General features: G+C 39.9%; 2 protein-coding genes across 4 annotated transcripts in view; one reads left to right on the top strand and one right to left on the bottom strand.

Annotated features, from left to right (window-relative positions):
* The window catches only part of EIF2AK2 (eukaryotic translation initiation factor 2 alpha kinase 2), a 40,520-nt gene extending 30,044 nt beyond the window's left edge, over positions 1–10,476 (top strand). For 2 of the 3 annotated variants that reach the window (XM_005212570.5, XM_005212569.5), the window contains exon 16: positions 77–10,476. In XM_005212570.5, coding sequence (XP_005212627.1) covers positions 77–199 — 123 coding nt within the window. In that variant the 3' untranslated portion in view covers positions 200–10,476. The remainder of the gene's footprint in view (positions 1–76) is intronic. The other variant, NM_178109.3, reaches the window with a different exon arrangement.
* On the bottom strand, positions 10,052–24,644 carry GPATCH11 (G-patch domain containing 11). The gene is made up of 9 exons (NM_001046127.3): positions 24,552–24,644; positions 18,857–18,931; positions 18,002–18,228; positions 16,812–16,853; positions 15,936–16,056; positions 15,724–15,814; positions 14,437–14,553; positions 11,574–11,655; positions 10,052–10,862 (listed from the first exon to the last, which is right to left on the bottom strand). The coding sequence occupies exons 2-9, from the start codon at positions 18,913–18,915 to the stop codon at positions 10,807–10,809; spliced, it is 795 nt and encodes a 264-aa protein (NP_001039592.3). The 5' UTR covers positions 18,916–18,931; positions 24,552–24,644; the 3' UTR covers positions 10,052–10,806.
* Positions 24,645–24,754: the final 110 nt, after the last annotated feature.

Raw genomic sequence — 24,754 nt, 5'->3', positions numbered from 1 at the left:
TAAGCATTTAAAAATAATTGAATTTTGTTTATTGCAATGTTTTCTTTCCTAGAATTGACTCTTACTGTCATTACAGAAAGATCTTCTGGAGAAATTACTCTCAGTGGACCCCAAGAAACGACCTACCGCATCTGAGATACTGAAGACTTTGAAGGAGTGGAATAATGTTACAGAAAAAAAGAAACGAAACACATGTTAGATACTTCAAAAAGTATCCTGCTTCTGATAATTCCATTTTCCTGTAACTGTCTAAAATCTGCTTGGGAATATTGATGGTATTTATCTTCTATTTTCATTTTTTCTCTTAATTTTTTTTTTTGCCACATTTGAAGAAAGATTTACATTTTTTCTTACTTTAGAAACATTCTTACATTTGACTTTCCCGTGGATAATCTTGTTGTGAAAATACCAAAAGAACCCCTCAAACTTTCTTTTTAATACCAATCAGTGAATCAATTAATGAATGAATATTTGTTAAATGCCTAATGTTTCTAGGCAAAAATAGTATCAGATCTATCTCTGTCTTAAATAGCTAATAATCTAGTTGGAGAATATGGTGACCATGAAAAGATAAGTAAAAAAGATAAATAAGTATAATACTTCTGAAAGCAATTTGGTATCATGTAGCAAACTTATGGCACCCCACTCCAGCACTCTTGCCTGGAAAATCCCATGGGTGGAGGAGCCTGGTAGGCTGCAGTCCATGGGGAGTGACTTCACTTTCACTTTTCACTTTTATGCATTGGAGAAGGAAATGGCAACCCACTCCAGTGTTCTTGCCTGGAGAATCCCATGGGTGGGGGATCCTGGTGGGCTGCCATCTCTGGGGTTGCACAGAGTCGGACACGACTGAAGTGACTTAGCAGCAGCAGCAAACTTAAATGTATATATCCTTTCCTGAAAAGCAATCAATTCCATTGCTACATACACACCAACAAGAATGTTCATAGGAACCCTGTTCATAATAGCCAAAAAATAGGAAACAGTGCTAATGTGCACCAGAAGAAGAAAGGATACACAAGTTGTGTTATATTCACACACTGGAATACTGTATGTATAGCGTGAAATGAAGGGATTTCAGCTGAACACACTAACATGCCAGATCTCTCAGGAACATATGTTAAGGAAACAAAGCAGACTGCAGAAAATATACACAGAATGATTCCATTAATATAAAGTTAAAGAACATGGTAAGTGGAATAAGTGTGAAATGAGTGTGTTTAGGTATCCAAACGAATGTGGTAAACAACACAGGGAAGGAAAGGAGTGAGAACAATTATTAGATTCTGATAGTGGTTTTCTCTGAGGAGGGACAGGAGAGATTTAAGAGTTAACAGTTAATTTTTTTTTCCTTACTCTGCATGTTGAGTCCACTAGTGTTTACTGCATAATTCTTTTACTTCTCTTAAATACATTTTGTACATGTTATAACAGACACTTTAAAGAGATGATAATTGTGCTGTAAGACAATAGCTGAGCACAGAAAACAGTCAATCTGGAGGGGTGAGATGACATACTGAGGAACCATGGCACAGGCTTAGAAGTGACATTCCAGTGAGACTTCCAAGTCTGTGAAGGATTGAGATGAATAGAGAGCAGACCACGTGAGGAGCCTGGACAAAGGGCCTGGTATGCATCCTGGAAAAGATAGATTTGAGAAATTGGGTACACTAGTTTGGTTCCATGAATTGCTGTTGGGAACGTGCTTAGTTGCTCCGTTGTGTCCATCTCTTTGTGACCCCATGGACTGTAGCCCGCCAGGCTCCTCTGTCTGTGGAATCCTCTAGGCCAGAATACTGGAGTGGGTTGCCATTTCCTCACTCCAGAGGATCATACTGACGTAGGGATTGCACCCGCGTTTCCTGCATCTCCTGCCTTGGCAGGCAGATTATTTACCGCATAGCCACCTGGGCCAGAAGATAATTAAGGCTGCATCTTGGAAGAACTTGAGGGTTACTTTAAGCTTTGTAGTAACCAACTGCCTTCCCAGGTGGCGCAGTGGTAAAGAATCCGCCTACCAAGGCAAGAGAAGCAGGAGAGGTGGGTGTGATCCCTGGGTGGGGAAGATCCCCTGGAGTGAGGAAATGGCAACCCACTCCAGTATTCTTGCCTGGAAAATTGCATGGACAGAGGAGCCTGGCGGGCTACAGTCCATGGGGTCCCAAAGAGTCGGGAGTGACTGAGCACACAGCAGCAACCAACTATCATTCTAAAATCATCGTGTAATTTTGTAATTTTTAAAATGAGCCAAGTTTAAGCTTAGCAGAAAAATCATGGTAGTAGAAAATACTTTTGTCAAGATTGATAGCAGTTTCTAAAAAGTGTAATTGAAAGCAGTTAATATGGTCTTCAACTCCCAGTGCAGTATTTGATTAAGGCAAGGTTCATCAATGGATGCTAAAACTTTTGGTTGAAAAGGTATTGGGAAACAGGAGCCACAAAAGGATGTAAATATAGTCCCATAGATGATATTGCAAAGGGGAAAATGTATCTTTAAAATGAGAAGATCTTGTCACCACAATAACCAAGTAATTAAAGGTTCAGCATCACCAAAAGTGGAAGCAGTTAACACTGCACCCCTCCTGATGTGATGTAAGAATTATAGACTGTCAGCTGTTTAGTTTTATTGCCCACAGTGTTTAACTGGAAATTAATCATGAAATTAAATTAAAATGATTAGCCAAATCCTGAATGAAATCACTGATAAGGTAATTAACTTGGGTTTCTCAAAAAGTCAGGACGATGAAAAAGAAAGTAGAGGAACTCTTCTAAATACAGAGAGACTAGAGATACCATGACCAAATGCAATGCTTGAATCTTGATTGTATCCTGGTATATACATACAAAAAAAGAAAAACCCAGGAAATAGCTATAAAAGACATTTTTGAGATAATTGAGAACATTTGAATATAGACTGCATATTAAATGAATTTATAGAATAATTGTTAATTTTCTTAGGTATGATAATGATATTGATAATGATAATGATATTATCATACTGGAAGATGTCTTACTTTTTCTTAGGCAGTGCATACAGAAATATTTAGAGGTGAAGTGGCTTGACATTTGCAACTTACAAATGTTCAGCAAAAATCAAGGTGAACATAAATATGGTATGTAGGTATACACTTAGTCGTTCAGTAGTATCCGACTCTTTGTGACCCTTTGGGCTGTAGCCCGCCAGGCTCCTCCATCCATGGGATTCTCCAGGCAAGAACACTGGAGTGGGTTGCCATTTCCTCCTCCAGGGGATCTTCTCTATCCAAGGGACCGAACCTGTGTTTCCTGTGTCTCCTGCATTGCAGGCAGATTCTTTACCTGCTGAGCCACTGGAGAAACACCTGTGTGCATGTGTGTTTATAGAGAGAGACAGTGAGACAGAGAGAGGGAAGTGTGGCAAAATGTTAACAATGGAAAACTGATAAATCTAGGTGGAGGATATACAGTATTTCTTGTGTTATTCCTAGAGCTTTTCTGCAGATTTGAAGTTTTTCTAGGAGGAGACAAATCTTTTAAAAAAGTATTATCTGGATTTGTTGAATAAAGACAAACTCAAAATAAAAGCCAATGAACGTGGCAAATGAGTGAACATGGCTTTATTTTTAACCTCTCATTTTTTAAACTCAGGTATAATTGATTTGCAATATTATATTAGTTTCAAATGTATAGCATAATGATTCGGTTCTTTTATATATCCTTCTCTCACTCAAATATTTCTCGACTACTGTAAAGTAAATATAGCATCCCTTAAAGGTTTATTTTAGCATGTATTTTCTCAGCCTTAAACGATCTAGTAAATAAAAAGTATCCTTTTAGTCAAAGGAGAAGAGGGGCAAAGACCAGGGACCTTATTTGCTAATTAAAACACATATGTGCAGAGATTTTCAAGAGCCATTTTAACCTAATTGCCTCACTAGAAACAGAACTTCTAGGAAATTTTTATTACAGAGAACACATGTTTCCTATTAAATGTGCACATATTTAACATAAATATATATAGATGTGTCATACTCAGCACATGTTATTTTTGTTGGTGGTATTTAATATAAATACACACATATACACATATGTATGAGTGTATGTGTGTCTGTGTGTATGGCCAGCTATATAATATGTGGGATCCAAAGCAAAATGAAAATGTGAGGCCCTTATTCACAAATTACCATGGGGACCTTGTGCAGCCACATAGACTGCATGTCCGTGAACTCAGACTTGTACGTATATACACGTGTGTATCCACATGTATACATACTGCACATGTATGTATGAAATGGTTAGAAATCTAAAAACAAGCTTTTCCAAGACTCTGTTATCCAGTGTACCAACTTGAAAGATAAAGTCACAACATCTGTTTCACACTTTCAGCATAGATTGAGGTTTTTGGCATGTTAATTTTTCATTATGAATATGGAATAATTTCAATATTATCCATATTTATTCTTATAAGTTTTTATGTTAAAACATAAAAGCAGAGACTAGAATAATGAAACTCTGTGTACCCGGCTTCAACAACTATCAGTACTCTGCTTTTCTTGTTCTATTTACCCCTTTATTTTGCTGGAGAATTTTAAAGTAAATCTCAGGTATTGTATCATTCCGCTTGTAAACACTTAAAGACGTATTTAAACTTTTTTTTCTTTGTTTTTTGGCTGTGCTGGGTCTTCTTTGCTGCCTGCAGGCTCTCTCTAGATGTGGTGGGTGCAGGGCTAGTCTGTAGTTGGGTGTGTGGGCTTCTCATTGCCGTGGCTTCTCTTGCTGTGGAACTTGGGCTCTAGGGCACGTGGGCTTCAGGAGTTGTGGTGCGTGGGCTCAGTGGTCCCACAGCATGTGAATCTTCTTGGACCAGGGATTGAGTCTGTTTCCTTCTGTATTGGCAGGCAGATTCTTAACCACTGCAGTACCAGGGGAGTCCTAAAGATGTATTTCTAACATAAAAGATATTTTAAGTTTTAACCAAACCTCGATATCACTGTTGCTCAACAAAATTAGTAAGATTTCTTTAATAATCAGACTGTATGGAGTTTTCCTATTTAAAAATATTTTTCGGCAGGTTTTTAAAATCAGGATCCAACATTGCATTTAGTTGGTAAATGAACTTTTACCAACTTTTATTCTATAACATTTACTCTATAGTATTACCCTGTTATAGAGTACTTTTGCTCTATAACATTACCCTGCTTTTTGTTTCTTTCCTCTTGCCTTTTATTTGAGGAAGGAACTAGGTCGTATATCCTATAGAACTTCCTTCATTTAGGATTTGGCTGATGGTATCCCCATGGTGTTTAGTTAGATCTAGAAAATTGATTTGACTATGGTCTGAAAAATTTTTCCAATACTCCCTAGATGATGCTGTAGTGTGTGTGTGTGTGTGTGTGTGTGTGTGTGTGTAGAGAGGAGTCTTCCTTATTTCTATGTGAAAACCAACATACAATGTGTATTTCTTATACATTGTGTTAGGGTATGATGCTATGTATTCTGCATCACTCCAGGAGGAGCATGATGTCTGACTGTTCCACTTTTGGTGATTTTGATCGGTGGTTTGTGGTGGTGTCTGGGTTGGGAAGATCCCCTGGAGGAGGGAAAGGCTACCCACTCCGGTATTCTGGCCTGGAGAATTCCATGGACTGTACGGAGTCGGGCACGACTGAGCGACTTGCACTTCTGGTGCTGTCATCCACTGCCGTCAGTTTTCCTTATCGGTCTTTCATCTAAGAGTGTCAGCAGCCATTGATGACTATTGCCTGGATCCATTGTTTCATTAGGGGTTGCAAAACTGTTTTTCAGATTCTATCAAACCTCTTGCATTTATTATCTGTGATTCTTCTTGAAAGAAGAATTTTCTCTAAAGCTGAATGGGTTGTTGCTGTTTAATCGCTAAGTCATGTCTGACTCCTTTGCGATCCCATGGATTGTATCCCACCAAGCTCCTCTGTCTGTGGGATTTTCCAGGAAGGAATACTGGAGTGGGTTGCCATTTCCTTCTCCAGGGGCTCTTCCCAACCCTGGGATTGAACCCATGTCTCCTGCATTGGCAGACAGATTGTTTAGCATGGAGCCACCAGGGAAGCCCAAAAACTGAATGGAAAAGATGGGATTAATATTTATTAATTTTTAGAATGAGGTGGCACCCCAGCAACCTCCAAAGGTGAGAAAGAGGTTTTTTGGCTTTTTTTTTTTTTTACTTTTTTTGGTGGGGGGCAGGAATGTGATCCAACTTATACTTTGAAACTGTGTTTAGACTAGGTTGGAGCAGGCAAAGACTATTGAAAGGTCAGAAGTCCGAGAGGCTAAGCGGACCATAACAATGGGAGGGGACAGAACCAAGAGGAGCTGGCATCTAATTGGATGTGAGGATTTAGGTAATCAGAGAATACCTCCAGGTTGCTCTGATGGTGAGCACCAGAAGTATGATGCTGTTAAAGAAGGTCCAAGTCTCAATCACATTAACCCCTTCAGTGAGCCACACACAGCTGAGAGAGATTTTGTCTCACACTGTTCTCTACTGCACAGTTTTTAGTTAGAATTTAAGCAACAGTGGAGCAATGGTTCATGTGCGGCACACTGAGGAGGTAAAATGCTGGATCTCGTTTGGAGATGTCGAGTTTGAGGTGCTGCCATAATATTCAAGAGTGAATGTAGAGCAGATCTAGGAAATGCAGGGGAAGAACTTGAAGGATGAGCTGGAATCATACACAAAAGAGATGTGGGTCTTATCCGGAAATAAGCCCTGGTGCTTAACTTTGAATCCAAGAGCTTGCCGAGGGGAGTACATAGAGGAAAGGGCTCAGAAACAAAAGTATGCTGGACATCTCCATTTAGATATTTACCCTTTATATCTAAATGTCAGTCCACTCCCTAACGTCTGTGATTTTCCATCTGTGACCATGAGCTCCAGTCCTGACACTTCCTCAGAATGGTCACAGGGACAAGAGCTGACAGGTGTACAGAGGCCCCACTACTGGCTTATACTAAATGCAGGAGAACCCAGGTCTCCTGCATTACAGGTGGATTCTTTACCATCTGAGCCACCAGGGAAGCCCATAACTGGCTTATCGGAGGACTAAAATCCATGTAATGGGTAAAACTCTTGAGGCAAATCAGATATCTCAAATATGTGTGGCTCTTCAGGGGTCAATATGATTGAGACCTGTTTTAGTTTCCTAGAGCTGCTGTAACCAAATGACCACAAAATTGGCGGCTGAAAACAACACATTTATTTTCTTACAGTTCGGGAGGCCAGTTTCACTGGGCTCAAGTCAAAGTGCTGGCAGGGCTGTGTCCTCTGGGCACTCCCGTTTTGCATCCCCTGTTCATCGTTACCTGATTAAGTCCCAGCCACACAGGTCTGCTCAGGGTCACCTAAATAGGCTTTTGTGCTCAATGGCTCTTAGCTATGGTTTCTACCTAAAATTCCCTTCAATCTTTTCCTTTTTTTTGTAAAATAACAGCTTTATTGAGACATAATTTCGCATATTCTAAAATTCACCCCATTTAAAGTATACAGTTTAGTGGTGTTTATTCAGAGTTGTGCAGCCATCACCACAATCAATTTCAAAACACTTCTGTCTCCCCAGAAAGAAACCCTGTACTTGTTAGCAGGCTTTCCTCATCTTCCCCTAATTCTCTGCAACCACTCATCCACTTTCAGTCTCCATAGACTTGCCTGCTTGGGATATTTCATTTAAGTGGAATCATACAACACAATCATACAACATGTGATCATTTTCACTTATTGTTTTCAAGTGTCATCTATGATATAGCTTGGGTGGAAATTCCTTTCCCTTCTGTTGCCAAATAGTATTCGACTACATGGATACATCAAATTCACCTATTCATCAGAGGATGGACATTTGGGTTTCTGTTTTCTGGCTATTATGAATACTGCTATGAATATTTGTGTGCAAGTTTTATGTGAACATATGTTTCCATTTCTCCTGGGTATATACCTGGGAGTAGAAACACAGGTCCTACTGTAACTCCTTCCTACTGACTTTGGATATGAAAATGATGTTCAGAGCCCAAATTCAGTGTTGCTACCATAGTGTTTTACCATCTCCCATACAGAATGAAACCTCTCCCTAGTACCCCTAGTGCTTAGTACTTCAGTATGGTACTTATCAGTTTGCCTTGGCACTCAGTTATTCCTGTGTGGGTGTCCTCCTCCTTATAAATTTCTGGAAAGCAGGAACAGTTGATTTACCTTAAGGAAGCAACCTGCATAAAGCAGGAACTCTCTAAGTGCTTTTGAATTAGTAGGGAATAAAAGTGCCAAGAATTTTATATGCCTGATCCTACAGAATGTGTCTGATATGAAATAATTGTTCATTGTGAAATTTCAACAATTAAATGTTGGTATATAACACTTAAAAGTGGGTAGGTAAACCAATATTAAAATCTCTTTATGTTGAATTTTAGAAGCTTCGGTATTTTGAGTTTATAATGAGGAAAATCAAACATTTTAGAAATTCTAGATAGGACTTTGACAATAAACATAGTATTAACATACTATGGTCAAAAGTAAATGACAACCTGACCTGTTAAAATTTATGTTTCAAATGTCACTTATGTTCTAAAGCAAGTTTAAAAATTCTTTTCAGTATTTTGCACCCCTTGGTTTTCATTATTGTCTGGTTATGAAGTTGTTAAAGGCGTTTATGAATAAAAGTAAGCTTTTACTCATACTGAAAATCTGTAGTTTTCATTGGTGGTGGTAATGGAGGGATGTCTCCCACTCTCCAAGGCAGGCTGAGTGCTGGGCTCTGGCCTGGAAATGCAGACCCCAACTCTGGTGGATTCATGGGTGCCGTCACGGTTATTCCTATTCTTATGTTAATGAATATACTCACGAACATATTTAAAATACTCTAGGCCACCGGGCAGGTAGCCCCATAGTGCAAGGAGAAAAAGAATCCAGTTCCTAACTCCATTCTGTCTGAAAGAATCCACATGGCTTTGGGTCTGACAGAACGAATGTCATTATGGTGGCTAACATGACAGGCAAGCATGTGATTATAACTGCAAGAAGACGCACTCATGTTTTATCTGTTAATACAATGTTACTATTTTTTACATGAAAAAGGTAAATATCAAAACAGTATTGTCCAACTATATGTCCAATGTTTTACATATGTATTTATACTCATAAAAATAATTCAGTTTCTAGATGAAGAACTGAGGCCCAGACATTGACTAGGTTTTCAAACTCTACTGCATGTTGGTATCAAGGATAGTAGTGCTCAGGCCAGAGTGATCAATTATATAGACTCTCTGGAAGTATGATAATCTTTGTATTATCATTTTTTTAAAGCTCTCCAAGTTAAACTTGAGGACAAGTGAATTAGGTCATATTAGGTCAGAGGTTAATACAACTCATACTATTGATAACTTGGGTAAGTGTAGGTTAGCTTCTGCTATGTTCTCAACTTTGCCGTTTATAATAAGAGGCTGATCTCTTGCTCAGTGCTTGGAAAGGTGAGCTATAAAACTGTACAGGTAAGGTCACAACTTGATCCAAAGAACAGTTGTGCTCTGGTTTAACCTAGAGCACTAGTTCTTACCCACAGGTGATAATCAGACTCAGAACTTTAAAATAAATAGATATCTAGAAACAATCCTAGACTAGCTGAGTCAAGTCACTAAGGGTAGTTCCTGAGTGTGGGAACTTTAAAAAAAGTTCATGATTTTGATGCCCAAACTTACATGGACCTCTCTAGGAATGTGCCACATGGTATGTCTTTAGCTGTATTTGGTTAAGTTATAGGGAAGCAGAATTCAGCTTAAGACAGAAAAATAACTTTAAAAATGACTTAGTGCTACCCAGCTCTTCTAAGGCAGTGAGCTGTCTGCGGCTGGACAAATCAAGGTAGAGGCAGGATTACCACCTGCTGGGAATGTTGTCAAACAACTAAGAATTTGGATCACCTGATGTTTCAGGTTACTCCCAACTATTGTTTCTTTAGCCAAAACTTGCAATGGATACACACGTTGCCATGAAAACTCATGACTTTATGGAATATCATAATTACTATCACTATTTTTTTTTTTTTTTTTTACTCTGTCTCTAAAACTCAATAGAATTAAGTACTGCTAATGGAACCTTGCCTCTGACATTACTCTCATTGAGGGGAATACTTTTCGCCTCCTCCTCATGCTTGAATGCAGGGAAGGGAACCTCTTCTTGCTCCTTGGAAGGCAGAATTGTGGGAAGAAGTTCTGCGAGCCTGTATTCGTTCCTTCTCAACAGAGCTGTATCTCTTCTGATGCGTGGTTTTGGGAAAAGGAACTGAGGATGCATGCCTCTCCTCTGCCCCGAGGGCTGGCTCTCTCACCTTGACAGCTGAGATGGGCTCTCTCCTTCCTCTGAGGCAAGGTCTGCAGTTCTCTCTAAGCAGGGAGATCTCACAGGGAGTGTGGCTGGAGAACAAGTCAAGTAGCTCTTCATTCCATTAGTAATAAAATTGATATTTTGATCTCAAACTCCCATGTCTTATTTCTCAATTTGTTCCAAAGTGAAGAAGGGAATAAGAGAGCTGGTGTCCTTAAACCCCATAAACGTCATGACAGAATCATGAACTGTAATTGCTGGTGGCTATAATACTTGTGCTCTGCAATGGCTTTCCATTATATGTTGAAGTTAGTAACCAATTATATTCTAAAGTACAAAGTACTTCTAATGTACAAAAAGAACAAAACATATGAAGTCCCCTTTCTTTACTGGCATCAAAAATTTGGGAATTCTAACTGCCCAACTATATGTCTTTAGGAAACAAGAACATTTGCCAAGCTTCCACTTTATTGAGAATAATCTTAGTCATGATCTGCAGAAGTTGGTCCCGGACAATTTGAAGACAGGTCTTCTTTATCTGTAATTTATGTGAGGAAAAGAAACAGTTAATACAAATTGCACAGTAAACTGTTTTAGAAAATTATTTCAGCGTAACATGTATTTTGTAGTTGTGTCTGCTTCCTTATTCTGCTAAACAAACCAGGAAAAGATACAATAATAACCCCAAATTCTTCACTCTCAAGTACAAAGTCCTTAGGTTCAAGTTAACAAAGCTGGCTTGGGCAAGTGCTAGAAAAGAAAGCACTTGTGTCTTTAAGACATCTGACATGTTTTAACTGTTTCTTTCCTTACAATGAAAAAAAAATGGAGTGGATTTCAACATTCTGATTTTTATGGTTCACAGACAATATTCTACCTAAGTACAAAAAAATTAGTTCTAAAAATTTACTATATCTTTCTAGTAGCTGAAGAATTGTGGAAAAATAAAGCATGAAAAAAATTTATCATCTTCAACTGATTAAAAAATTCTTTTTTATGAAATAGAAGACTGAAAAATTCCCTTCTGCACATTCAGTTTCTGAAAAGTTAAAAGCACCTTTAATTAACCCTCACTTCTTTCTCTACCCACTATTTCTTTAAAGCATTCATCCAACATTGCCCTTTGGATGGAATAAAAAGTTTCCATTGTCTATGGGAATTATGACTTTCATAAAAAAAAAAAAATCAAAGCTGAAATCAAAGAGCATTTGTATCCAATAGTTTTTAAAAGTATAAAGTATTTTCTTACCTTCATAGGCTGTTCCACACCAAATACAATACAGATGTTCTTCTCTTAAATAACTAGTCAGTATTTGTAATTTTTCCAGTACCTAGGTATAGGTAGGATACAAGCACATTAATGGTTCACATTGAACAGAATTTTTGTTTTTAGGTCTCTTAGATTATGCTGAATTACCCCAAGGCCATAAATCTTCTGCTATACTCTCAGTTAGGAGAGGCGTCAAGGGTGGAATATATGAGAACATGCCCCATTTTACTAGCTGCCCCACTTCACTTCTGTCAGACACAACACAGGCCACTTGTTAACATTTCAACAATAGATCGTGGCTGGCTCTATTAAAATCTGCATCCTTTAAAGACCCCTCCTATTAATGGTTCCAAAGAATCTGGGTGAAAGTGTCTCACTCTGCCATGAGAGTTCTCATCAATGGTTTCCCAGTTAGGTGGAACATAGATTTTTCAAATTGTGAATGTTTCCTACACCCTCTTTTATACAAGTAACCATAGAAATGTGTATTCTTTTCTTGAAAACTCTCTATTTACTCCGAATTGTGTTTTTTGACTTTCTTTTGTTTGTGGGTGAGTTGGGGGGAGGAGGTACTCAGAATTACTTCCAGAGGGTCAACAGGAAACAAGGTAGAAATCAACATAATTTACATTTGCAGCTTATACATCATCCAAACTGAGGTGAGAGGGGTAAACTGAAGCTAAAAGGGCCATTTACATGAAGTTTTGATTTGGGGTTAATGTAGTAGTTCTCAACTAGGAGCGATTTTTTTTCCCTCAGGTGAAAATTTAGCAATATCTGGAGACATAAGAAAGCCTTCTTCAGTGATCAAAGCAAAGAAATAGAGAAAAACAATAGAATGGCAAAGACTAGACATCTCTTGAAGAAAATTAGAGATACCAAGGGAACATTTCACACAAAGGTGGGCACAATAAAGGACAGAAACAGTATGGACCTAACAGAAGCAGAAGATATTAAGAAGAGGTGGCAAGAATACACAGAACTATACAAAAAAGATCTTTGTGACCCAGATAACCACAATGGTGTGATCACTCACCTAGAGCCGGACATCCTGGAATGTGAAGTCAAGTGGGCCTTAGGAAGCATCACTACAAACAAAGCCAGTGAAGGTGATAGAATTCCAGTTGAGCTCTTTCAAATCCTAAAAGATGATTCTGTAAAAGTGCTCCACTCCATATGCCAGCAAATTTGGAAAACTTGGCAGTGGCCATAGGACTGGAAAATGTCGGTTTTCATTCCAATCCCAAAGAAAGGCAATGCCAAAGAATATTCAAACTACTGCACAATTGCACTCATCTCACATGCTAGCAAAGTAATGCTCAAAATTCTCCAAGCCAGGCTTCAACAGTACATGAACCATGAACTTCCAGATGTTCAAGCCAGATTTAGAAAAGGCAGAGGAACCAGAGATCAAATTGCCAACATCCGCTGGATCATTGAAAAAGGAAGAGAGTTCCAGAAAAACATCTATTTCTGCTTTACTGACTATGCCAAAGCCTTAGACTGTGTGGATCACAATAAACTGTGGAAAATTCTGAAAGAGATGGGAATACCAGATCACCTGACCTGCCTCCTGAGAAATATTTATGCAGGCCAAGAAGCAACAGTTAGAATTGGACATGGAACTACAGACTGGTTCCAAATCAGGAAAGGAGTATGTCAAGGCTGTATATTGTCACACTGCTTATTTAACTTCTATGCAGAGTACATCACGAGAAAGGCTGGACAGGATGCACAAGCTGGAATCAAGATTGCCAGGAGAAATATCAATAACCTCAGATATGCAGAGGACACTACCCTTATGGCAGAAAGCAAAGAAAAACTAAAGAGCCTGTTGATGAAAGTGAAAGAAGAGAGTGGAAAAGCTGGCTTAAAATTCAACATTCAGAAAACTAAGATCATGGCATGTGGTCCCATCACTTCATGGCAAATAGATGGGGAAACAATGGAAACAGTGAGAGACTTTATTTTTGGGGGCTCCAAAATCACTGCAGATGGTGACTGCAGCCATGAAATTAAAAGACGCTTGCTCCTTGGAAGAAAAGCTATGACTAACCTAGATAGCATATTTTTTTTTTCTTTTCTAGATAGCATATTAAAAAGCAGAGACATTACTTTGCCAACTAAGGTCCGTCTAGTCAAAGATGTGGTTTTTCCAGTAGCTGTGTATGGATGTGAGAGTCGGACTATAAAGAAAGCTGAGCGCCGAAAAATTGGTGCTTTTGAACTGTGGTGTTGGAGAAGACTCTTGAGAGTCCCTTGGACTCCAAAGAGATACAACCAGTCCATCCTAAAGGAAATCAGTCCTGAATATTCATTGGAGGGACTGATGCTGAAGCTGAAACTCCAATACTCTGGCCACCTGATGCAAAGAACTGACTCATTTGAAAAGACCCTGATGCTGGGAAAGATTGAGGGCAGGAGGAGAAGGGGACGACGGAGGATGAGATGGTTGGATGGCATCACCAACGCTATGGACATGAGTTTGAGTAAACTCTGAGAGTTAGTGATGGACAGGGAAGCCTGGTGTACTGCAGTCCATGGGGTCGCAAAGAGTCAGACATGACTGAGCAACTGAACTGAACTGGAGACTTTTTGGTTGTCACAAGGGGGATGTGCCACAGATGCTCTGAAATTACTTACAATGTACAGAACAGCCCCACAACAAACAATTACTCAGTTCAAAATATTAATTGTGCCAAGGCTGAGACACCCAGCTTAAGGAACTGGTGCCAAAACATACATTTAATGTGGCTGATTCATGCTGGTGCCTGGCACAGGCTAATACAATATTATAAAGCAATTATCCTCCAAAAAAAAAAAAAAACCAAACAAACCATACACTTAAATCTTCACTCTTATATTCATCTTCATCTTGTTCTTTTTCTTCCTCTGTCTCTTCTTCAGTTTCCTCTTCAGGCCTCAACCAGTACCATGCCTCCCTGGGAACTTGAATATTCTGAAAATGTAGAATTATTCCCAATTAAACAAAGCTAAACATAAAGATTATCACAAGTTTGTTCATGTCAACATGAATTCACTCTTTCAACTAAATATTTACTGCTTTAAGTTCCACACCATGGAACAGTGCATGTGAGTTCAGTTGCTCAGTTGTGTCTGACTCTGACCCCAGGCTCTTCTGTCCGTAGTATTTTCCAGCTTAGAATACTAAAGTGGGTTACCATTTCCTTCTCCAGCAGATCTTCCTGACCCAGGAATCAAACCTGAGTCTCCTGTGTCTCCTACATTGGCGGATTCTTTACCACTGAACCACCTGGGAAGCCCTGTACTATGAAACTATAGGGATGCAAAGCCCAGTTAGAATACTGCCTCCCAACTGCTGACAATCTAGTAGGGAAAAGAAGCTATGGGGATAAGTATCTTAATGCATATAAAATGATACATATAGCTAAGAAATCTTAAGTATCATGACATATATTCAAAATAACGTGCTATGGAAATACTGAAAAGTGAGAGATTGCTTCCAGCGACCTATTTACATATAAGGGAAATTTTAGAAACATTTTTGAGACTTTAAATGAAGTCACTTTATTTTGCTGGTAGGTGAACCATCAAAATAAAAAAATTAAAGAAAAATCAAATCAAAAATTGAATTTTGAGAACTACTGAAATCTGAAATAGCATTCTACATGATGTTACTAGTTACAGACATGGAAGTTACTGAATATGGACTGAAAATAGGCTATTCTGATTGCCCAAACATTCAGGTGCACAGAATTTCCACACGTAATAGTTATGAGTAATCAATATTCAAATAAATGGAGAAGAGTTAAGTGAAAAATGGTATTCAATGCTTAACGATCATTCAGACTATGTTCCTGCAGTGAACAAGTTGTTATTGTGCATACCAGTTATTACAGATCAACAGTGCATCTGAAAGTTTTAACAGGCAGATACACTAAGCTTGGAGTTCTCTCTCTCTCTTTAAAAATAAAAGTATGGGACATTCCTGGTGGTCCAGTGGTTAAGACTCCACACTTCCAATGTAGAGGGCACTAGTTTGATCCCTGGTCACAGATGCTGTGTGGCGAGGCCAAAAAAAAAAATACAGTAAATCATACTGGGTGCCAAAACACTTCACCAAACTGAAAGCACGTAAAAGGCTTACCTTCTGAGTATCCAATTGTTGACAGGCTCTCTGACTTCTTCTAAGATCTCCTTCTAGCTTCATTTCATCTTGCTTATTTTTAAGTCGAATTCTAATTCAAAGAAAAAAATAGCACACTAGAGGTCTGTGCTCTCTTTATCCATGTTAAATGCCCAAATGCCAGGAAACATACCACAATAAAGGAACGATGAAACTACAAACAGCTCAATTACCGAAACTGTTCTGCTGCTCTTTCTTCAGCTTGGCTTTTCATGTGAATCTTTCTTCTATAGCTTTCCAATTTTTCCTCTGCTTTCCGTTTTAATAATGTCTCATGACCAATGCCACTTTTCCCTGCTCAAACAGGAAACACTGATGAGAAACTTACTGACTTTGTATGTCAAAATGTGACAACTTAAATTTTTTTTTTTCTGGCCATGCCTTGCAGCTGGCAGGATCTCAGTTTCCCAACCGGGAATTTAACCCAGGTCCTTGGCAGTGAAAACATGGAGTCCTAACCACTGGACTGCCAGGGAATTACATAAATACTTACAAATTAAATGCAATTCTAACTTTAGTAAAATCACTCAAAATCATTTGATAAGAAGGACAGGAGAAAACATTGGAGTTTTTTTTAATCCAAATTCACAATTTGATTTTCACAAAGATTATCAGTCTGATCTAAAAAGATGTCAATACTATACACATTTTTTTCAAATTGGGAAATAAGTATCAAGAGTCATGCTTTTATACAAATATGATGAACAAATAAAAAATATATATTTTTCTCTTTGATTTGTCCAATTATTAAGAAAAACATTTAGTGGATAAATCAGGACACTTTTAGGACATTCAACAGATAAAAATAGCTTTGTATTTTTAATGGTTACAACAATTTTCCCGTTACTTTTATGATTTAAATTTTATTTTATACTCATTAAAATTTACTTTTATTTTTAGTTTAAAAGGTCTAGGAGGTTAAGAAACATTTTACATTATAAGAACTGTAATACTATCACCATAAAAAACTATTTATTAAACAAGTATATGTGCTATATTTAAGAATAAGTTGCTATTACCAGCAAACAGCTGCAACAGTAATTACACACCTGTTTTGACATTGAGAGGAATTGGTTCAACAATACCATCTCCTAAAAAAAAAGAGAACGAGACACAAATTACTTTAGAAATTCTTCCTCAAACTATTGGTAGATGCAGTATGCAACTTTACAATGTTCTATACATATCCCTTCCAGTTTCAGTGATACTCAAAATTGGAACTGAACATCAATACTCTATAATCAACTACTTCCCTTGGCCTTCAAATACTACGTCCTCAATAAAGCTGATGGACAGCCTCCGGTGCCACCTAAACGTAGGAATTTTCATTGATATATATACAAGAGGGTGGCAGCCTTAAGAGAGAGCAAAGCCTTGCTAGGGAAGTCAAAGCAATGACAATAAAGGAGAGAAGAAGAGAAAAACAGCTTACAGAAGATACTATGTATATGACCTCTATCTCTTAATAAGCAATCTCATTCCGAAAACAGAGGTGAGAACTGAGCTTCTCCAGCTGAGGGGTCACCCAGGCAGCTGCCGCACGTACAGAGCAAGCAGGCTGGAGTCCTGCCATCATCTCTAGGGCTGCTCCCCTGTCCTTTGGGCCACTGAACTTTGCTTTCTTTAAGATATTTTTGATGTGGGTCATTTTCTAAAGTCTTTGTTTTGGTGTTTTTGCCACTCGGCATGTGGGATCTCAGCTTTCTGAACAGGGATTGAACCCACCCCACTCCGCACTGGAAGGTGAAGTCCCAACTACCGGACCACTAGGGAAGCCTCCCTTTCTTTTTTAAAGAAACACTGATTTATCTATTTGGCTGTGCTAGGTTTTAGTTGCAGCATGCAGTGATCTAGTTCCCTGACTGGGGATTGAAGCTGGGCCCCATGCATCGGGAGCAGAGTGTTAGCCACTGAACCACCAGAGAATGCCCAGGGCCACTGCACTTCTTAACCCTTCTCTTGTCATCATTCTTAGCTGCTGCTTCTAAGGCAAGCCTCATCCATCCCACTCCTTCAGGGCCAAGTTGGGCTGCTAAGCAGCTCTGGATGGCATAAGTCTGAAGTGGCTATGAGAAGATGGAAGTTCTCCATAAGCTTGCCAGCACACAAGAGACCAGGAAGCTTAAGTTGTTTGAATTTCTGCGTAGATGGACAGAGAGGAAAGAGTCATCACTGGTCGCCATCAATAAGTTACCATTTGGTGGTTAAGAACAGCTGTTCATTTCTGGCTCTGACTCACCGCTCTTGCCGAGGGCCTGACCACTTTTATACCCCATTTTCTGAAGTAGAGCAAACCCTTTGTTTTCACAGCCGAGTGCGTTCTTCAACCCCATGTCACGTCTCTCTTGTTCTTCTTCTTTTATACTCTTCTGTCTGTTTTTCAGATTCGCTTCCTGTCTCTTTTCTTCTTTTCGACGGGCTTCCCGGATCTGCCTCAGCATTGGCAAGCCTGGTCTGATGTCTTCTCTGAAGAATGAGGGAAAAGGTTATTTTAGACTAATACATGAAAGTTTCTCATAACTTTGCCACTTACTCACTTGAAACTACTTAATATTTCAGTGCCACCTTTAGGAGCATCTCTGTTATCACCACTATTAGAACATAACCAATGTCCTGTGAGAATGGCTGTTTTGGTAAAAACGATGAGGGCTGGTATTACATGGTAAGAAACAAAATGTAGTTGAAAAAATAAGAAATAGTAAGACCAATTTTTCTAGGAGGTTGGCAATAATAAAAGGCAACTCTCAAAAGAAACAAAATGTAGTTGAAAAAATAAGAAATAGTAAGACCAATTTTTCTAGGAGGTTGGCAATAATAAAAGGCAACTCTCAAAAGTAGATACAAGAGGTGAAAAAATGAAATAAAGGAAAAGAGTAAAATGTCCTTGGTAGTATAGAAGAAAAAGAATTGAGTGCCGAAGTAAAATGCTTAGTATTAGAAATATCTTTGTATCATAGACATGTAGGAAATGTTCTCATGAAGCAGTAAGATGAAATTTCAAACCTCGCCTTTAAAATCAATGGCATTGCTTAAAAATCTCCAATTCCTTAATGTCTTACACATATCATTATATGGGGCATGCACATTTACTTACTGGACATTAATGAAGGAATCAGACATATAGTCCTCCTCTTCTGCCATGTTCAACTTCATATGGCGGCAAAAGTATCTACAAAGCAAACAGGATGAAGTAACAATTTTTTTTTAAGAGGCAGATTCAAGGTTTTATTTTAAACCCCAACATGACCACCTACTAGATGTGTGCAATCTTGAAAACATTACTGCACCTTCTTCTACCATCTATTTTTAAAATTTATTTTTAATTGAAGGATAACTGCCTTACAATGTTGTGTTGGTTTCTGCCATACGACAACATGAATCAGCCATAAGTGTACATATGTCCCCTCCTTCTTGAACCTCCCTCCCAACTGCTCTCACTCTATCCCTCCAGGTTGTCAGAGAGCACTGTGTTGAGCTCCCCGTGTTATATAGCAGCTTCCTACTAGCTACCTATTTCACATGTGGTGTGTATGCATGAATGCTAAGTCACTTCAGTTGTGTCAGACTCTTTGTGAACCTATGGATTGCAGCCCGCCAGGCTCCTCTGTCCATGGGATTCTCCAGGCAAGAACACTGGAGTGGGTTGCCATGCCCTCCTCCAGGGGATCTTCCCGACCCAGGAATAGAACCTGCTTCTCTTACGTTCCCTGCATTGGCGGGTGGGTTCTCTACCACTAGCCCTACCTGGGAAATCCTTTACATATGGTAACAACTACTAATTTTCAGCTTACCAAAATGGAAATAAACTTGCATGCATCCTCAGCTGTGACCTTTCTCTAGAACCCTACTCCGTATTCAAGTGCTCTTTTGACATCTTTCTGGGTTGAGCTCTCAAACTCAACAATCCAAACAACTCATTCTCTTCCCAACCCCGATTGCCTTTATCTCTGTATTTGCAAATTAATGTTGCCACTATCTCCCCGTTCCTGACCTCTTATAAACCTCTGTCCACTCTTCTTCCACATTATCCCTCATGGGCATTTTTTTCCTTATAGTTGTGACCACTACTTTAGTTCAGGCATTTCTTTCTCACCTGAACTGTCACAACTGCTTCCTAATTGGTCTTGTTGCCTTTGGCCTCTCCTCTTCCAATCCACAGAGGTTCTCTATGACCTCTCCAAAGTGGTTTTTTTTTTAAAAATATATATAAGTCAGGGCATGTTACTTGCTGGTTTCAAATCCTTCAGCAGACTTTCCCCTGTGGGCAGTGGAGGAACCATCACTTTCACATGTTGGCAGGAGAGATCCCCCATAATCTGACCTCTGACTCTTTTTCAGGATTCATTACTCATGCCACATGGTCTCATTTGTCCTCTGAACACACTGCAGACAATTCATTCCTCCTAGGCCTAGGCTACCCGCCTTTACAAAGGCCTGTCTTGACCACTCCAGGTCTCTCTCCACAGCACTTCATGTTCAAGCTGTTCATTGGTAACTAGATATAGTTAACACTTCACTTATATGGAAACACTTTTGAGGACCGTTTTAGCCAAAATAGTTAAAATCATGTAATAATTAGCCCTTAAAGGGATAAAATAATTATCCAGAAAAGTGTACTTTAAACTTTCCTGTGTATATGAATTGCCCTGGGATTTTCTCAGGGCTTCCCTAGTAGCTCAGCAGTAAACAGTCTGCCTGCAACGCCAGGAGCCACAGGGAGACATGGGTTCAATCCCTGGGTTGGAAAGATACCCTGGAGAAGGGCATGGCAACTCACTCCAGTATTCTTGCCTGGAGAATCCCCACGAAGAGAAGAGCCTGGTAGGCTACAGTCAGTCCACAGGGTCGCAAAGAGTTGCAAAGAGTCGACATGTTTCTCAAAATGCAGAGTCTGATCCTGAGCTCGAGTCCAAGGCTCTGCATTTCTAGCAGGCTCCCAGGTGCTGTCAATGCTTCTGGTGCAGTTGCTGGATGCAAAAGGGAGTCACTTGCTACAGTGCACACATGCTGTTTCGGCCTGTTCATCATCCTTCCTTTTGGAACTCAGCCCTCTGCCTTCCTTGTGGTTCTACTGGAGGGTAGCAATTAGTACTCCCTGAGGCATAAGGTGGCCAGTTATAGTACCCTATCCTAGTAAGAGGGGAGGAGATGACCTAAACAGGGCAAATAAGCATCTCTTTCCCTGTTGTTATTCAGTTGCTCAGTTGTGTCTGACTCTTTAAGACTCCATGGACTGCAGCACACCAGGCTTCCCCGTCCTTCACCATCTCCCGGAGTTTGCTCAAACTCATGTCCATTGAGGGATGCGGGAGCTGTCGTCTATGGGGTCACACAGAGTCGGACACGACTGAAGTGACTTAGCAGTAGCAGCAGCAGATTTGTCATAGCTTTTCTTCTAAGGAGCAAGTGTCTTTTAATTTCAGGCTGCAGTCACTGTCCACAGTGATTTTAGAGCCCAAGAAAATGAAATCTGTCACTGTTTCCATTGTTTCCCCATCTATTTGCCAGGAAGTGATGGGACTAGATGTCATGATCTTAGTTTTTTGAATATAGGTTTAAACCAGCTTTTTCACTCTTTCCTTAATGATACTTATACATGGATTGTGGTGGGAAAGAGTTCTCTTTGTTGGGATTTCTGAACTGGAAGTATGTGAAGCTGGGCTGTGGATGGCTGTCTTTATATATTATATACTGCATTTGTGGTAATTCACCCAGTGTTTCTAAAGCTCAGATTCTTCATTGATAGTAATAGTATTTTTACACATAACGATTTCAGTTCAGTTCAGTTCAGTCGCTCAGTTGTGTCCAACTCTTTGCGACCCCATGGACTGCAGCATGCCAGGCTTCCCTGTCCATCACCAACTCCCAGAGTTTACTCAAACTCATGTCCATTGTGTCAGTGATGCCATCCAATCATCTCATCTTCTGTGGTCCCCTTCTCCTCCTGCCTTCAATCTTTCCCAGCATCAGGGTCTTTTCCAATGAGTCAGTTCTTCACATCAGGTGGCCAGAGTATTGGAGTTTCAGCTTCAACATCAGTCCTTCCAGTGAATATTCAGGTCTGATTTCTTTTAGGATGGACTGGATCTCCTTGCAGTCCAAGGGACTCTCAAGAGTCTTCTCCAACACCACAGTTCAAAAAGCATCAGTTCTTCAGCACTCAGCTTTCCTTATAGTCTGACTCTCACATCCATACATGACTACTGGAAGAACCATAGCTTTAACTACACAGACCTTTGTTGGTAAAGTAATGTCTCTGCTTTTGAATATGCTGTCTAGCTTGGTCATAGTTTTTCTTCCAAGGAGAAAGCATTTTTTAATTTCATGGATACAGTCACCATCTGCAGTGATTTTGGTGCCTCCCCAAATAATCTCTGTTTCCATTGTTTCCCCATATATTTGCCATGAAGTGATGGGACCAGATGCCATAATCTTAGTTTTCTGAATGTTGAGTTTTAAGCCAACTTTTTCATTCTCCTCTTTCACTTTCATCAAGAGGCTCTTAAGTTTTTCTTCGCTTTCTGCCATAATGGTGGTGGTGTCATCTGCATTTAGTTCAGTCGCCAGTCAAGTCCGACTCTTTGCGACCCCATGGACTGCAGCACACCAAGCCTCCCTGTTCATCACCAACTCCTGGAGTTTACTCAAACTCACGCCCATTGAGTTGGTGATGCCATCCAACCATCTCACCCTCTGTCGTCCCCTTCTCCTCCTGCCTTCAATCTTTCGAAGCATTAGGGTCTTTTCAAATGAGTCAGCTGTTTGCATCAGGTGGCCAATCTGTGTATCTGAGGTTATTAATATTTCTCCTGGAAATCTAAATTCCAGCTTGTGGTTCATCTAGCCCGACATTTCGCATCATGTACTCTGCTTATAAGCTAAATAAGCAGGATGACAATATACAGCCTTTACATACTCCTTTCCCAATTTGGAACCAGTGTGTTGTTCCATGTCCAGTTCTAACTGTTGCTTCTTGACCTGTATACACATTTCTCAGGAGGCAGGTCAGATGGTCTGGTATTCCCATCTCTTGAAGAATTTTCCACAGTTTGTTGTGACCCACACAGTCAAAGGCAGTGTAGTCAATAAAACACCTACCTAATATATCAAACATTTTCATTCTATTTCATTACCATTAACGACTTCCCTGGTGGTCTAGTAGTTAAGCCTCTGTGCTCCCAATGCAGGGGTATGGGTTAAATCCTTGTCAAGGAACTAGATCCCCCATGCTACAACTAAGTAGTGCAGCCCTACAAATAAATAGATAAAAATAACAAGAAATATTAATTACCATTAACAGCTCTGTAAGATAGGTACAATTGTGCTGTGCTTAGTTGCTCAGTCATGTCCAACTCTCTGTGACCCCATGAACTGTAGCCTGCCAGGTACAGTTAGCCCTGCTTTAATTAAGACTCAGTATAGGTAAATAATTTGCTTAATACCACACACACACACACAAACCATGTCTCAGAGCTGTTTCTACTGAAAATAGGATTAGATTATTTTTAAGGGACCTATTTAGCTCTAAAGGGCTATGCAGACAAGAACACAGGGGTTATAGGTCATTTAAGCCCCCTTTTTATGGGTACAATATGTTTCCCAGCATCATCTATTCCCATGAAGCATAAGGATAAACTTCACAAGGTGATAATACAGACAGAATGACAGTGGCTAGACAGCAATGGATTTCCCTGGTAGCTCAGATGGTAAAGTGTCTGCCTACAATGTGGGAGACCCAGGTTCGATGGAAGACAGCAATGGAAGTGATGAGAAATCATCGGATTCTGGGTATATTCTGAAGATAGGGATAATGGGATTGGAGGTGGCATGTGAAAGATTGATGCCAAGGGTGACCCTAAGGCTTTTAGTTTGAATATCTGGAAGAATGGAGTTACCAGTTCTTGGAAATGGTCAGATTACAGTATCAGGTTTTGTTTTTGTTTGTTTTCTGGCAGAGAGCAGGCGGGAGGTGTCAACAAGAGTGCTGCTTCACCCCTGTGTTCATAGCAGCTCTTCACAACAGCCAAGACATGGAAATAACCTAAATGCCTGCTGACAGATGAATGGATAGAGAAATGGATAAAGAACAAAACAATGCCATTTGCAGCAACATGGATGCAACTAGAAATAACCATACTAAGTGAAGCAAGTCAGAAGGAGAAAGACAAATACCATATAATATATGTGGGACCTAAAATATGACACAAAAGAACCTATTTATGAAATAGAGACAGAATCATGGACATAGAGAAAATATACTGGTGGTTGCCAAAGGGAGGAGGTAGGAAGACAGATAGATTGGTAGTTTGGGAGTAGTAGATTTAAAGAGAATGTATAAACAACACCACCTCACTGTATAGCACAGGGAATTACAGTCAATATTTTGTGGTAAGCCATAATGGAAAAGAATATGGAAATATATATATGTATGTATAAATGAGCCATTTTGCTGTACAGCAGTGGTTGTACCTTACAATACACAACATTGTAATTCAAACATACTTTAAAAAAAACTGATGCTTCGTATGTAGAGTCTCATTACACATCCAAGTGAAGAGATGGACTAAGTAGCTGGATGCACAGAAGAAAGATGACAAGAAACGCCTCAGTCTCAAACACTCCCTGCAGGGACCGCCGATCCCTTCCCTCCTGGCGCCCCTCCTAGCTGCAATCGTCCCACAAACTTGATCACTCGTGGGTGGGAACATAGGAGATGGTGTGATGGCTAGTTACAGCCAGTGTACAGATCACCACTCTTTATCATTCGACAGGCGCCCACAGCCCCTTACCTGGAAGCTCTACTCGCCCCAGGCCAGCTCTAGAGAGCGCTTGCAGCGCAGACACCCACCAACCTAAGGACCTCCGGGCCTCGGCTCGCTTCTGAGTTTCCGAAAACAGGACCAGTTGGAAACCTACAGCAGGCGGGGCTTGGCGGGCGCGGCTAAGTGCGCTTGCGCAGGCTCAGCCTTCCGCGCACGCGCTCTCCCTGCGC

This window comes from Bos taurus, chromosome 11 (assembly GCF_002263795.3).
Source record: "Bos taurus isolate L1 Dominette 01449 registration number 42190680 breed Hereford chromosome 11, ARS-UCD2.0, whole genome shotgun sequence".
Lineage (NCBI taxonomy): Eukaryota > Metazoa > Chordata > Mammalia > Artiodactyla > Bovidae > Bos > Bos taurus.
This window is presented reverse-complemented; position numbering and strand designations above follow the sequence as displayed.

What these genes read in the sequence shown, in the direction of transcription:
- GPATCH11 (NM_001046127.3), bottom strand. Translation starts at nt 18,915, where the DNA reads ATGAAGTTGAACATGGCAGAAGAGGAGGACTATATGTCTGATTCCTTC. An exon ending in TCAGGCCCTCGGCAAGAGCG is followed by an intron (nt 16,854 to 18,001) that starts GTGAGTCAGAGC and finishes CTTTTTTTTTAG; the next exon opens with GAGATGGTATTGTTGAACCA. An exon ending in AGAGCAGCAGAACAGTTTCG is followed by an intron (nt 15,815 to 15,935) that starts GTAATTGAGCTG and finishes TCTTTGAATTAG; the next exon opens with AATTCGACTTAAAAATAAGC.